Source organism: Rattus norvegicus, chromosome 2, assembly GCF_021556685.1.
Source record: "Rattus norvegicus strain SHRSP/BbbUtx chromosome 2, alternate assembly SHRSP_T2T, whole genome shotgun sequence".
Taxonomy (NCBI): domain Eukaryota; kingdom Metazoa; phylum Chordata; class Mammalia; order Rodentia; family Muridae; genus Rattus; species Rattus norvegicus.
The window spans coordinates 84237604-84253950 of NC_141535.1; the positions used below are offsets into that span (position 1 = coordinate 84237604).

General features: G+C 39.2%; 1 protein-coding gene across 2 annotated transcripts in view; it reads right to left on the reverse strand.

Annotated features, from left to right (window-relative positions):
* Positions 1-16347, reverse strand: part of Marchf6 (membrane associated ring-CH-type finger 6) — a 79384-nt gene that overhangs the window by 49321 nt on the left and 13716 nt on the right. For both annotated transcript variants that reach the window (XM_087618514.1, NM_001305274.1), the window contains 4 exon segments: positions 7601-7697; positions 6510-6583; positions 3512-3655; positions 423-495 (listed from right to left, as the gene is read on the reverse strand). In XM_087618514.1, the coding sequence (XP_087474640.1) occupies positions 423-495; positions 3512-3655; positions 6510-6583; positions 7601-7697 (388 nt within the window).

Here is a 16347-nt window from a genome sequence, read left to right on the forward strand (position 1 = left end):
AGGCCCTGGGTTCGGTCCCCAGCTCCGAAAAAAAGAACCAAAAAAAAAAAAAAAAAAAAAAAAAGAAACAGAACTTACACACACCAATTTCTATACTATAGCAACAAAACTGTAGTTAGATAAAAATAATAAATTGATGTTCTTAGATGAATCTTCAGGTAATAGGATTAAATATGTGAGCCAGGCATGATGGTGCATGCTTTGACCCCAGTCCTCAAAAGGCAGGGACGGGTAGATCTCTGTGAGTTCAAGGCAAGACTAGTCTACAAAGCAAGTTCCCCAGAACAGCCAGGGATGTTATATGACAGAGAAACTGTCTCAAAATAAAAGGATGCAAAACAAACAAAAAAGAATAAATATATGAGAAAAGACACTTTTTTTACAGGGCCCAAACTTCACCCTCAGAGTTAATTAATACTCACGTTGACAGCATGTCTAGTGGCAGTGTCAGTAGTGAGCTCACGGAGCCAGTAAACAAGCACTTGTAGATGCGGCCTACAAACAAGGGCACAATGGCACAGTCACAACTGGCATCATATACTCACAGCTGGCTCAAGACAGCAGAGGTAAAGTAGAACAACACGGACACCAATAAAATAAGTGTTCTTAGTCTCTGTAAGCCTGGGTCTCATTGGTTTAGTTTTTGTTTTTTATTTGCTTGGAGGGGGTGGGGGTCGGAGAGGGTTGCTCACACCCACATATTATGGTTTGAGTGTTGTCAGAAGACAACTTTCTGGAGTTGAGTTTTACCACTCCTACTACTTCCTACTGTGGGTTCCAAGGATGACACTCAGAAGCCTGTGTAACAAGCACTGAGTTATCTCACTGGCCTCAAACTACTACTCTATAAGAGAATTTTAAAAGTGAGCAAATAGTAAGTTCTCCATGACAGTGTTAGGTGGTCTTTGCCAAACCAGGATTGAAATGAGGGCCTCACACATGAGCTCTACACTGAGCTACATCCTCAGCTCTAGTTATCTTACACTTGTTTTTATTGCAAGAGTTTAAATATTGGGGGAAGTGAGAATTAATTATCTAGATCATAAGATGAACTACAAAATTCACTATTCATAAAAACAAAAGATTTGAGTTTTCAAAACACACATCTTTGAACTAAGAAGCTTCTTCAGCACAGTGCATAATCTTATGACACCTTCAGAGTCCAGTGAGATGAACAATCCCAGCAACCTCAGAGAGACAAACATTCCAAAGTTGTTCTAATCTCCACACACACCAAGACACAAGAGCACACACATATACAAATATTTGTTTTAAAAACACTTTGGGGTTAAAATAAAAGTTTCAAAAGGTCTCAAAGACTAGCTTACAGTCTTGGAGGGGAAAGACAAGCATAAAAGAATTTCACTTGTTGAGGTTTGGTCTGCTGCTATGTATTGTAATGCTCAACTCTATTCCCTAAGGCAGAGGTCTACAAGAGATTTCTCACATTTACCAGCTTTTGTTGTGCAAACCTTGCTCCTTAAAACTGTTAGTTAAATAAAAATAGCTATAGCTCATTGCCGGTAGGATTATCAGAAGTAAGCAGGTGTCTGAGATAACAGGTTGAGCCTGAGAGACCAGAAGAGGAAGAAGAGAGGTAACATGAGCACACCAGGAGAAACAGCAAGCATTTGGGGTACCCCACTGGGGAGGTAGCCAGGCCAGCAGTTAAAAAAGCAGATGTGACCCCTGCCCCCCCCCCCCCATAATTGTCCAAATCAAATAAAGTAACCACAGTCAGAGTTTCATTTACTTGTAAGCTGGTCAGGGATAAGCTTACATTACTTGTACTACATTCACTGCCATCCCTTACCCTCTTACTCAGAAAAGTGAGAAAGGTAGAATTCTAGAGAGAATGAGGTAACAAGTCTACAGCTTTAGAAATGTATTAAGGAAAACGCTAAGCTTTCCCTTCAGAACATTTCTTGTACATTCTTAATTTAAGCACTGTCCTCAGTCTTAAACCAAACCATTTCCATGAGTTCAATGGCTTCTTTTAAAAGTCAAGTCAAAATGGTAGTCTAGAAAGAATGTCAATAATAGAAATTATTTACATATTTACAGAAGAAAGCAAACAATAATTGCTTACAATAAGTACAACTAACAAATCAAGAGTCAGACAATCGGAAAACGGGCTGCATAGCATTAGAGCTCCTTAAAAATCTGGCACTAGGTACTAGGAAAGGAGAATGGTACATGGTTAGAAAAGTCTGTAAGGATATGTACTATATGATGCAACTTAAATTTGAGGTACATGGGTATACACGAAAAGTCAGGACAGAAATCAAGCTTGTTATAGTGAACTCAGGCATCCACCTGGACTGAACTGTTTTATTTGTAGATTTTAGAAAAGTATGTTGCTTTTGGCTATAACTGAACATTTCTTTCCTTTCCTCTTTTCTTATGCTCCATATAGACCAAGCTGGCCTCAAACTTGGGATCCGACTGCTACAGCCTCCAGTGACAGAATTACAGGTATATATGCTTCAAAGGTGATAAAGTAAACACTTAACATCTAAGGAACTGTCTGTATTTTGTTCTTCCAACTGAGTCTATTGGGGGTAGGGGAGTGAGGGATTTACGTTATTAAAAAAAAAAAAAAAAAACCTCTGCCAAGACTGAACCCCCAGTGAACGTGATTGTTGGGGGGAGGGCGGTAATGGGGGGGGGGGGGAACACCCATAGAGAAGGGGAAGGGAAGGGGTTAGGGGGATGTTGGCCCGGAAACCTGGGAAAGGGAATAACAATCGAAATGTAAATAAGAAATACTCAAGTTAATAAAGATTTAAAAAAAAAAAAAACCAACCTGATGTGTTTGGAAGGTGCCACTGTCTTCTAGCATTCAACAAGCTAATTTCATATCTGATTTTTCTCTACTTTGTAGGAAATCTGAGAGTGTAATTCACTACCACTTATCACTATCAGCATCCTACCTGGCTCTAGAACATTTGAAGCATTTAGGTTTATAGTATCCTTCCTTTATTATTAGGTTAGTTTCCTAACGGAAATTATCAACTCTTCATCTCCATCTCCATGGTCCGACCTTGTAGAACTCTTGCTAGGCAGTCACTCAGTCCTGCCTCTCCTTGTTGGTCTCACCTGAGCTACTTCGTACCTCTGAATTACAATGGAGGAGGCCTCACTGGAGCGGCTGGCTCACTGAGCCACTCTCCAACAGTGCCTGTTCTGCTACTTTGTGTATGGTCTCTATCTCCACAGGTACTCCAGTTGGTTTAACTTAAGGAAACACGAAGCTACAAGTGACATGTATTTAAAATCCCTGCTCCACAGAATCATATCTACATACTCTGTCAGTCATGTATTATCAATACTGATTTATGTCTAAGAAAAACACCCTTTCTTCTCCAGAAACAAATTACTGAAGAAGTTTTCTTTCCTAATACATGGTATTATAAATAATTAAAACATCATTCGCAGTAGTAGGCAACAACTAAAATATTAAACAGTTATAAAATGTTTAACCAGTTCCAGAAGAGGCATGAATACTCACATGCTGTAAGAGGAACAACTCCCAGCCATGCAAAGGCCACAAGTGTGTAATGAAACCAGTATCGTATCGCAGTGCCAATACTTGTAACCAGTCCAGCAAAAATGTCTTGGATTGGTAGCCGTGAAGGCATATCTGGAGAATAAACTAGAAGAGGAAAAATTACCCAGGATTTCATGAGAATTTTTAAGTGACTTAATTCATAAATACAACAGAGATACTAAGCTTAAGTATTTTTCCTATAAACTACTGAATTTCAAATCATTACAATAATACTATTTATACGAGCTGTTTATTTATCCAAACTACAACTAAAATATAGAAATAGACAAAGAAAGTCCACTGAGCAGAAAAACAGCATTAAGAGGAGAGAAACATCTACTTCCTCAGTTCACAGCCTTGAATCTCAAATCGTGTTAGTCTACACACATCTAACAGGCCAACCATTTGATGACCTGGCTTCTCCGGCTATAAAAGATGCAGTAACAGACACAAGTGCAAAAGGAACTCTGTAGGCCTGTGACCAGAGGACTTTCTGAATGCAAGTGCTAGACACAGCATCCCTGTGAAGGCCTGTGACAGCAATTTCACTGGAACAAACAGCTCACTGATGTCACTTAGCTAACCATCCTCTCAATTATAACATCTTAATTTTCAAATCATTAATTCAGACATCTTTGCAAAATATAATTTAGATGTAGTTTGAGAACATTCCCACATTAAAAAAATTTGTGTAAGAATTGTTCCAGTTAAGATTATTTTATTAAAAAAGCTCTATTCCATATAATACAACATTGTCTTTCAAACACCTCTTTCTCCAAAAAGGCCAAAACAAGGAATTGTCATATAAAAATTGATGATCTAAAATTATAAAACAGGGCCAGAGGAGAAGAAAAATAACTAAACAACTAGACAAAACAAAAAGACCATGCTGGTTGGGGATTTAGCTCAGTGGTAGAGTGCTTGCCTAGCAAGCGCAAAAGACCATGCTGGGTGTTTTTCAGATGCAAAGTACTTGATAGCACAGATAACACACTAGATTTAATCTTTAGCAGCCAAAAAATAATTAAAAAACAAAATCCTTTAAGAATGATTCCATAGTCTCAAGGTAAAGGTCCACAGGTATTGATATGTGCTACAAATTTTCACAAACAGTAACATCCTTATGCACCAGAGAAAATTAAAGACTATGAAAGAATGCATGTAACCTTTCTGCTGGCAATGAGTAAACAAAATGCAGTAACTTTGGTCATCTATGCTTGTCAGATATCAAGTAAAACCAATGATAAGTTACAATATTTGTACTAAGCAGCACAAGGATCTTAAAAAGTAAAACACGGGCTGGAGAGAGGGCTCAGCGGTTAAGAGCACCCGACTGCTCTTCCAGAGGTCATGAGTTCAATTCCCAGCAACCACATGGTGGCTCACAACCATCTGTAAGGAGATCTGATGCCCTCTTCTGGTGTATCTGAAGACAGCTACAGTGTACTTATATATAATAAATAAATAAATCTTTAAAAAAAAAAAAAAAGTAAAACACACACACAAAAGAAAGGTGCAATGTACTTGGATCCCAGCATGAAAAACTGTGCTTCCATTTTTTAATAATTTGCCAATACAGTCCTGTTTGATATAATAGTCACAATAGAATCAATAGGCACAAGTATTATAATTAAAATTTTAGACATCTGAAAAATATTTCTTCTAGCCTTACAAAAAGACGGACTCAAAAGGTAGTTTCCTGGGGCTGGGAAGAAGCACACAAGCATGAAGATCAGAGTGAGGATCTCCAGCATCCATGCAAGGCTGGCAGGCATGGAAGCCATGGCCTGCCTCAATTCCAGTGCCCAAAAGGTGGGGACAGCAGATCCCAGGGCCACACTTGCTGAGGTGAGGAGTTGTGAATTCATATGAGATTCCATAATGTATGTTAGAAGGCAGTGAAATCAAAGACACCCCAGCATGGCATGGTGACATATGCCTTTAATCCCAGCACTCACCAAAGGCAGAAGCAGGTGGATCTCTGAGTTTGAGCCCGACCTGTTCTACAGAGTGAGTTCCAGGACAGCCCCGGACTGTCACACAAGGTTCAAAAAAGGACCCCCATTCCACCTCTGGCACATACACATATATGCAACATATGTGCCCCTTCACGCACACACATACATATGCACCCAGACAGCCAAACACACATGCACATACATTTTTAAAAGTTGGTTTCAGGGGTTGGGGATTTAGCTCAGTGGTAGGCCCTGGGTTCGGTCCCCAGCTCCGAAAAAAAGAATAGAAAAAAAAAAAAAAAGTTGGTTTCATATAGGAAAAAAACACGCTCTAAGACTTCTCTTTACTACTAAATTTTTTTTTTTTATTAACTTGAGTATTTCTTATATACATTTTGAGTGGTATTCCCTTTCCCGGTTTCCGGGCAAACATCCCCCTCCCCCCTCCCCTTCCTTATGGGTGTTCCCCTCCCCACCCTACTACTAAAAATTTAATATCCCAGTTTTAACTCAGAAGGAAGATCAAACTGAATACGCTAGATCTGAGGAAGTCAAGACATCATTGTTTCTGCAGGGAAATAATGACTCATAAAAGGAATGTTTTAGTGACACATACTGAAAATGAATAGATAAAGTTAAAACTGACAGTATTTCTTTTTAAAAGGATAGACAGAATACAGTAAACATGAGCGTACAGACAAAATGAGATAGGCCATGAGTTAAAAACCAAATGCACTCACAAGCACTCACTAGACACCTCTGTAGATGTTCAAGCTTGTCTGCGACTAAGCAAAAACAAAAAGAAAACAAAAACAAAACCTATATAAAAAAAAAAGCCTGTAAAGCATAATATTTCTTAAAATAGCCTTCTAAGCGGAACGGGTTATTTCTATTACTATCAAAGACAATGAAGTTGAAAATTATTGCTTTCAAACTCTTTAAACACCTTTTGTTGCCAGAAATAAAGAGAAAACTGTAGTGAAAATTTCAAACAAACTTACTTGGTGTGAAAGCAAATCTGTGCTTGCATAATTCACAGTATTCTTTCCGACTATGTTTCAACCACTGAACTAGGCTGCAATTACAAATATATTCATAAATACAGTGTTTAAAACATAGCAACATCAGTTTCATTGAAAACTCATGTTATTAAGTTTTTTGTATTACGGAACTTTTGTAGTTTTCAAGATTTCAAATATGGCATATTTTAACTTTTTATATGTCCTGTCTAAGAGTATAAAACTTAAAAACAGATAAATACAAAACCAGTATGTGTTGTAGTAATAAAAAGATTTAATTAACCTAAATTCTAATCTCTTCCGAGCTAACTGAATACTGAATAATACTAAATAACCCAGGGGTCAAGATCAGCTTTGATCTTGGCCTCACAGTGCTCACAGCCAGCTAGTGAGCAGGTCTGAATTCCCTCCCGCCCTGCCCAAGCAAGCATGCGCCTTAGACAGGCCCTTCCTTTTCTCTATGCTCTGCTCCTTCAGCCACATAATGACGTTGGGACTTTTCTTGCAAAGAGTGAGTTCGGATGTATAAAGCGGGGATTGGTGAGATGGCTCAACAGTTAAGGTCACTGGCTACTCTTCCAAAGGTCCTGAGTTCAACTCCCAGCTACCACATGGTAGCTCACAACCTCTGTAATGGGATCTGATGCCCTCTTCTGTCAAATTCCATCATCTGTCCCACAGGCATACAAGCAAATAGAGTGCTCGTATATATAAAATACACAAGTAAATACATTTTAAAAAAATAGACATGTATAGCATCAAAGACAGTTCTTGTCAGAGTACTTAATTAATATAAGCTATTATGCCACTCAAAACCAGGAAAGCATAATTATTCCCATGAACAAAACAAGTTCCCATGCTAGAAATAAACAAGAGACTATCATTAGCATATCCACAATATACCAAAATAACATGCCAGGTATTAAACTATGAATAATTTCTTTTGAAACTTTAAACGTATATAACAAAAGTTTTCAAAAATAGTGATATAGGGCAAGTTCACGGAAATGATTGTTCTTATTATAGAGAACAAAATTGAATTTAAGAATTATACAATTTTCCAAATGACTTACCATTCTTGATGAATAAACTTAATACTGCCAGTACATACACAAGGATGGTAAAGAGGTTTCTCAGGTGTTCCTTCTGACCGACACACTCTACATATATCTGATAACAGAGAAAAAAATGGGATTACCTTTGGGTATGGCTTTTATATAAAACAGACCAACAAAACCAGAATATTTTGTGCTAAAGGTAAAATTCATCGCATTAAATGAAGGAGAGCTGAAAATTATGATAAACCTTATAGTTAAGGATGCATCTGAACCCTTGGCAGGGAATAGGGAGGCAAAGTTTAAAACAGAGGCAGAAGGAACACCCATTCAGAACCTGTCCCACATGTGGCCCATACATATACAAGCCACCCAATTAGATAAGATGGATGAAGCAAAGAAGTGCAGGCCGACAGGAACTGGATGTAGATCTCTCCTGAGAGACACAGCCAGAATACAGCAAATACAGAGGCGAATGCCAGCAGCAAACCACTGAACTGAGAACGGGATCCCCGTTGAAGGAATCAGAGAAAGGACTGGAAGAGCTTGAAGGGGCTCAAGACCCCATATGAACAACAATGCCAACCAACTGGAGCTTCCAGGGACTAAGCAACTACCCAAAGACTATACATGGACTGACCCTGGGCTCCAACCTCATAAGTAGCAATGAATAGCCTAGTAAGAGCACCAGTGGAAGGGGAAGCCCTTGGTCCTGCCAAGACTGAACTCCCAGTGAACGTGTTTGTTGGGGGGGAGGGCGGTAGTGGGGGGGAATGTTGGCCCGGAAACCGGGAAAGGGAATAACAATGGATATGTAAGTAAGAAATACTCAAGTTAATAAAGATAACCAAAAAAAAAAAGAAAGAAAAATGTAGAAAAAAAAAAAAGGATGCATCTGAATTTACGTATATTCCTTCAAAATGGATTAAAACAAGTTGTTCCTTAGAAAGGTCTGTAAATTAAATTGAAAATTAAAAAACACATTTAATTTATCCACATTTGCATTTTCCTGTAACAATCAAATAAGTAGAAGAATCATAGCCACAAATAATAGTGTCCAAACGGTGTAACTTTTAAAGTCTAAATTCAGTTCTAAGGGTTTAAGCAACACAAAACATCTGAGGGAAGGAAAAATGAGAACAAAATATGACATAAATGAAAATGCCAGAATGAAGCTCACTGCTTTGTATGCCAACCTAAAATGTATTTTTCTAAATAAGATTATCTCTAAAAATGTTCAGGGATCTAGAGAGATGCTTCAGGGGACTGGATGCTATACCAAAGGACTTAGATTTGATTCCTAGCACCCATTTGGTGGCTTACAAATGCCTGTAACTCTAATTTCAGGGGACCAGATGCCCTCTTCTGGCCCCCATGGGCAGGGCACATGCAGGCAAAATACCCATTGAGATAAAAAAGAAATATAATTTTAAAGATAATATTTTTTAAAATCCTATCTGAGGACATAAGATGGAAACAGTAGAAGAAACCACAGTAGATTCCCCTTCCAAGCATGTACGTCCACACACACTTAGGATTTGGGGACAGCACCTCAGGACCTTGCAGACTCCTACCAGATGAGGAACAGGAAGCTTCTTTAAGCAGAAGCTACAGAAGCCCAGGGCTGAGGAGTCAGCAACTATGGAACGCACTCCCTGACCCAGCACCAAAGGGCTCTAGGCACACACATCCTCTGCCCTCCCATCTGCTGTGGCCAGCAAGCAACACAGAAGAAAACCTCAAGAGATCTTTTGTGCTCTCTTGTTCATTTCTCCTAACATTCTCCTGTTCAGTGCCTCATTCTGAAATTTGACTATTGCTATTACTTAAGACTATTTTCTCGGCTGACCCTCACAGCCAAGTGACAAATAATCCCAGGGCAACAGTCAATGTGCAAAAGGGACAAAGGCATAATGTTTGTTTCGGACTTGCTCTCTTACAGGAAATTCCACACTCAATGGAAAAAATGGCAACCCTGATGATTCGGGCTTCACTAATGAACTGAGAAAGGGCCCGTGGTATCCCCTGGATTAAAGCACACAAGTTGAGGACTATGCTGCACCATCCCAAACACTTGGTATCATCACAGACTTTCCGGTTGCTCTTTCTTGAGCGACAGAATGCCATTTATCCAAGCTGAGGGACACTGAATCATCAGGAAAACCTAATTGGTTAGTACACTACTCTCCCTGGTTACCAAGCAACCATATAAGTCTCTTTACCTAAATGGAAAAGTCACATTCCCCTGCCCACAAAAGAGCTATCTCAGAGCTCAGTCTCTGTGGTAGAGTTCACTGAGGTTCCACTCACTGCCCCCTTTCCTGCTTGGAGTTAGTGATATGTATGCCCCTGCCCTCCTCTGATAGCAGTTTAGCATGCCCCTCTCTGTGAAGTGAATGAAGATTCCCCATCACTTGGATTCCAGGTTAGTCACTGCCACAGTAGACAGTGCAACCAACACATAAAGGTGACAAACGCAATGGTGCTTGCAGCTGATCCATGTTATCTTCAAGTACCAGAGCCTCTAGCACCATGGATGCAGATAAGTATCGTGGATAAATTACTAGTTACCCAGGCAGGAGATAAATGCTGCCCAATGTCACCACCATACTGAGTACTGACACAATTATTCATTACTGTAGATCAGCAAAGTAGACAGGATGATGTTAATAGAGATGGAACAGCCCTGGGTATGGTAACCTGTATCAACAGCCTCCTTTGAGAATGCTCTATCAGAAAATGATTCAAAGAAAGACAGCAGTAACACAGGCTCACACAAATGGGGTTGTCACATTATTCACCCTCCAGGGAGGGACATAGTAACTGGTCAGCTACTAAGTATGAATTGAGAAAGGGCAAACAAAAATGGAACTTACTAGTACACTGTAGTCAGCAAGATACAAGTACAAGGATGAATGAGAAAACACATAGGCATAGCTGACTGGTCCAAGGCAACTCAGCTCTGTGTGAGCTGAGAAAGCAGCACTGGGACCAAGGCAATGGCAAACTCCATGGGTGTTAATCTGTATAGAAAGGAGCCTGTGAACAAGGGAGGACTGAGGTAGGGAAATCTTAGGGGGTCCAATACACACTTGGAGAGGACACTGATGTTTTTCAGAAGGCCTCCATTCAACTCAGAGACAAACCAACGAACACAGTGTCATGCACAGACAAACCAACTTAAACTCAATCCCCAAAGCTCTTAACATAACACTAATGTGTAGCAGAGACCTGGATCCTTAGAGTTTGTAGAGTCCCTTCCTTATTCAAAGACTGAAAGGTCAGAACTGCATTCTAACAATCCTGAGTAGTCTCTCTTCACTCACTGATGAGCCAGTTTACAGAGGTTTCTTTCTAGTCTTTCTTTCCTTTTCTTTTAAGATAGGATCCCATTATGTAGCCCACGTTAACCTTGAACTCAGTGCTCTCCTGTGACAGTCTCCAAATGCTCCAATTTATCACCACATCCAACTTACAGTAGCATCTACAGATAGCACATGATACAACATATTGGATGCTGCCACATATTAAAAAATAAAGAGCTGTTGTTCTATTAGCTAGACATTAAACACAATTGTAAATATAAACTAGGCTTGGTGCCACACTCCTTTACTCTAGCACTTGGGAAGCAAAGGTTGGTAGATCTCTGCACTCAAGGACAACCACAATCTACATAACAAGTTCCAAAACAGTCAGTCAGACTCAGACTCAGACTCAGACACAGACAGACACAGACACAGACACAGACACAGACACAGACACAGACACACACACACACACACACACACACACATTCTCTCTCTCTCTCTCTCTCTCTCTCTCTCTCTCTCTCTCTCTCTCTCTCTCAACCAAATTGGAGGATTTAGGATTTAGAAGATACAGTTTCTTTGCGTGGGTTTTGTAATTGTTTTGGTTTTTCAGGTCAGGGTTTCTCTTTGTAGCCTGACTGTTCTGGTACTCACTTTGTAAGTGAGGATGGCCTCCGACTCAAGAGACTTGCTTGCCTCTGCCTCCCAAGTCCTGGGATTAAAGGCTTGCACCACCAACACCCAGCTCAAAAGATACAGTTTTATGAAAAATAGTATGTATATTATGTATAAAACCATAATGAATGAATATGCTATTTAAATTAAATGATTCCATTTTATTTTCTAATATAACAAGTAAAATTCTTACACGTCTTTAAGAGTATAAACATATGTTAAAACCTCAAAAGTTTGAGAGCCAAGGACTAGGAAGATATCTGAGCAGGTAAAAAGCATGCTTCATTTAAGTCTGACAAGTGCAGTATGACCTCCAGAACTCATGTAAAAAGCTCCATGCAGTTGCCTGCATCTGTATAGCAAGATGGGTGAGACAGACAAAAGCCTGGAAGCTCACAGACTACCTATCCTGGAGCACATAGCACAGCAGTCCCTGTTTCAACAAGCAACTCCTGAAAGTTATCCTCTGACCTCCATACATGTAGGGGATGCAGGGATGTATGTACTTGTAGGTGCTTGCTTTCTCTTTCTCCCTTTCTTACTTTCTAAAGTTTGAGAACCACTGCTCATTAGTAATTGTTCTGATACATTTTTTGGCTCTTTGGAGGTGGGGGGGGGGGAGATAGAGAGAGAGAGATAATAGTAATGACCCTTTCCAAATATATTGGTAAAATTATTAAGGGCCTCCCACACTCAGACGAAATCTATAGGGAAAAAGGAAGGTAACTGTAGACTGCTCATCCATTTCGTTTCTGACCATGGAAATCACCTTTGCAAGTACAAAACAAAATTATATCAAAATGGAAAAGAAGCAACGCCTAAATGAAAATACAAACAAATCAATAAACCCAAGCATATACCATGGCTAGCCACAAAAGAGAAAGACACTTTAAGGCAGTAATTTGGAGCGGGTGAGATGGCTCAGCAAGTTAAAGTACTTGCTATGTATACCTACCTGACAGATGGCTTGAGTTCTATTCCTAGTACCTTGTGTAAAGGTAAAAGAACAGAACAGATGCCTCAAAGTTGTTCTTTGACCTCCACATACAGTGTGTGATACACCCATGTCCACAGATACACAATAACAAAGAGAAATACATAATTTTAAAAACTATGAAAGAAAAAGAAAAACCAGCAAGGAATGGATAGCTTCAGAGACTAATAGCATCTGCTACTCTTGCAGGGTGTGGTTCCCAGTACTCATATCAGACATAATGCAGCTCTAACGCCAGTTCTAGGACTTCTGACATTTCTGTGAATACTGGCACACAGAAGTGCACATTTATACAAGCAAGTACATACACATACACAAAAATAAAGAAAGCTTTATTATTTATTTATTTAATGTATATAAGTACACTGTAGTTGTCTTAAACACACTAGGAGAGGGTACCTGATCCCATTACAGATGAGCCACCATGTGGTTGTTGGAAATTGAACTCAGGACCTTTGGAAGAACAGTCAGTGCTCTTAACCGCTGAGCCATCTCTCCAGTCCAAAATAAAGAACTCTTAATAAAAAAAAATTAAGACCAGCAATATACTCATACATCCCTCATAGACTATATTCTAAGACAGAGGATATACAAAGACATCCTAAGCATAATTATTAACTGTTAATAAAAAAGCAGAATAGAAATATTATGATTATTTAAAAACTTAAAGGACAGAAGCTACAAGAAGGCTCCAGTATGTGACTAAACTTAATGCATATACAAACATAAGAAAACTGACATTAGTGATTTTCTTATTTCACTGGTCCATCTTTTAGCATGATGAACACTGCACTGACAATACGGGAAAAGAAAGAACTCAAGTAGTATTTGTCTCAACAGTCCCAAAAGTCAACAACTATTCAACTTTTACCACTGCAACAAAGACAAATACCACATGAAAAACTGTGATCCTAGCCCTCCCTCTGCCAATGAAAGCCCAAGACATCAACCACCTAACTTAGCAAAAACACAACTCACCAAGAAGGCTTTAAAAAAAAAAGGCTAATAGGAATACAACTTCCATAAATAAGCCACTTTTTCAATCTCAGGCAACAAGAAGGGCATCCTTGGGGATCCGGAGAGCCTAAAGGGCAATAACAAAGCACCACTACTGACATCGAAGGTGGGAAGAGACTCACCTCCAGCTGCCAGCAATGAGGCAGTGCCTCCTCTACCTGCATATCATAAAAAACAAAACCCCAAGCATTTTAATAAGAATGAAACTTAATATAAACGATACCATCAAAAAACCACTCATACCAAGCATAAGGAAAACCCCAGTCTAAATTAAAAACCTCAGCCAATAGATGTTGCAGCTATCATAAAAATGATCCTGTGAACAATGACAAATCTGAAAGATGAAAAACATCAAAACAATGGAAGATAAAGAACCCATTATAACAAAAACCAAAATATTTACTAAAAACGAGATAGTGAATTTAAGATCAGACAATAGGAACTTCTGGATCTCAATAGAATACTTGTAAAAATCTGTAAAAAAGACTTCAGTGACTATGTAACAAAGTATGTAATGCTTTTGGCAGCAGCATTCAGGAGGTAGATTAAACAAAGTTAGCAAGCAAAACTCTTCTTATCCACAGGAAACAAATGCCAAGAACAGTGAGTACTTGAAACTAAGAACAATGTCAAACCCTACGTATACTATGCCTTTCTTATATGCACAAAATAATGTAGGGGCACTCAAAAACACACACACGCAGTAACAGGAAAGTTTGAGTAACAAGAAACAGGCAATTATAATACATGGTAACTCACAAACATCACTAATGATTAAGCAAACTGAGGGATCTTTGCTTTGAGTGTTATGATAACATCAGAGTCAATCTGATAACTCTGGCAACACAAGGACTAAATAGGTGGACAGCATAAACAGTGTGCAGAAGCACCATGTGAAGGGTGACTAAGCCTAGACACGGGTCTTCAAGAGGAAGTACAAGTAGTTCTAGACCAGTCCTCACCATGGGACGGGACACACACACACACACACACACACACACACACACCCCAGAGTTGAATCTATCCATTTGTTTCCTTTACTTTTATTGTATAAAAACAATTGACAGGCAAGGTCTCAAGTAGGAGAAACCACTAAAGGGAATTCTAATAGTGCATTGTTTCCACCAGTTATATAATGAAGTTATATATGTATTCATGCAAGAGTTAACAATCATCCTCTGCTGCTAAAAATATAAATTTTACCCAAGTAAGTGCCTTTCCAAGTAGCTTTGTTTATCCTCAGGTGTATATTCAATTTATAACTGGCTATGTGGACAAAAATAGAAACATGAACACACCAGGAAATTTTCCATCAATTATAATATACAAAATTCTTTAAACAATCTTAAATTTTCTAAACCATACCAAGTGAAAATATATTCTACAAAAATATTAAAACAATCATATTTCCATTAATAGTATGGAGACAAGATAAAAGAAAACAAAAATTGTTTGTTTTCAATACATGCTGACTATAGTTTCCCCTTCCTCTGGAGAACAGAAATTTTTAATTGTGGAGTCTGACACACATCCTTAATTAGATCTTGGAAGAAAGTAAAACAAACTTTCTACAGTCGTGGTTTTGTAGAGATTTATATTTATATTTTGCCTGTATGTAAGCACAACATGTGCAAGGATGGTTACAGACACCTTATGGGAGCTAATAACCAAATACATGTCCTCTAGAAAAGTACCAAGTGCTCTTAACCACTGAACCAACTCTTCAGCCAGTTTTTCAAGGTATTAAAAAACAAAATAAAACAAAGAACATTCATGGTTCAAGAGACCTTTCAAGAATATATTGATTGCATGTGTGTGTGCACACGCACACACACAAACATATATGTGCATGTACCATGGATCTCCTATGTAGAGAGCAGAGAACAACTTTCAACAGTCAGGTCCCCCCCTCCCATCATATGGATCCCACAGAAACAGTATCCAGGTTTTTAGCTTTGGTGGCAAGTGTCATCTCACTTACCTGCTGTGTCATCTCACCTGCCTTGTCACGGTACTTCTAAAAATAAATCCAAACATGTTTTATTATTCTCCAGGTCTATCTGAGGAAATTTACAGCCTTTTCAAGGAGCAGGAGAGTGCCAATACTGTTAAGATAAAGTATCATGCAACCCAGGCTGGCCTTAAATTCAATACATAGTTGAGACCGTCCTTTGAATTGTTGATCTTCCTGCCTCTACTTCCTGAGTCCCTTGTGTCCCTTTTCATATAAATATTATCAACTTGCATATGCATGCATGCTCATGCAGATACACTCACAGAAAGAAGAGGGCATTATATCCCTTGGAGATGGAGTAATGTGTTATCATGAATTGCTTGCTCAAAGTGGGTTCTAAACACTAAACTCAAGGGCTGGAGAGAGAGAGCTCAGCTCTTAAGAGCACTGACTGCGGGGGTTTGGGATTTAGCTCAGTGGTAGAGCACTTGCCTAGGAAGCGCAAGGCCCAGGTCCCCAGCTCCGGGGGGGGGGGGGGGGGGGGGGGGGGGAGCACTGACTGCTCTTCCCGGGGTCCTGAGTTCAATTACACATGGTGACTCACAACCAACAGTAATGGGATGCAATGCCCTCTTGTTGTGGGTCTGAAGTGATAGACAATGTACTCACATACATTAAACAAATAAATCTTAAAAAAAAAAAACCCAAACTCTAAGCCTGGGAAAGAGCATCAAGCACTCTTAACCATTAGTCATCTTTCCAGCCCCATCACGTCTTTTAACTACCATTTGACAACATACTAAGATGGTATCTTTAC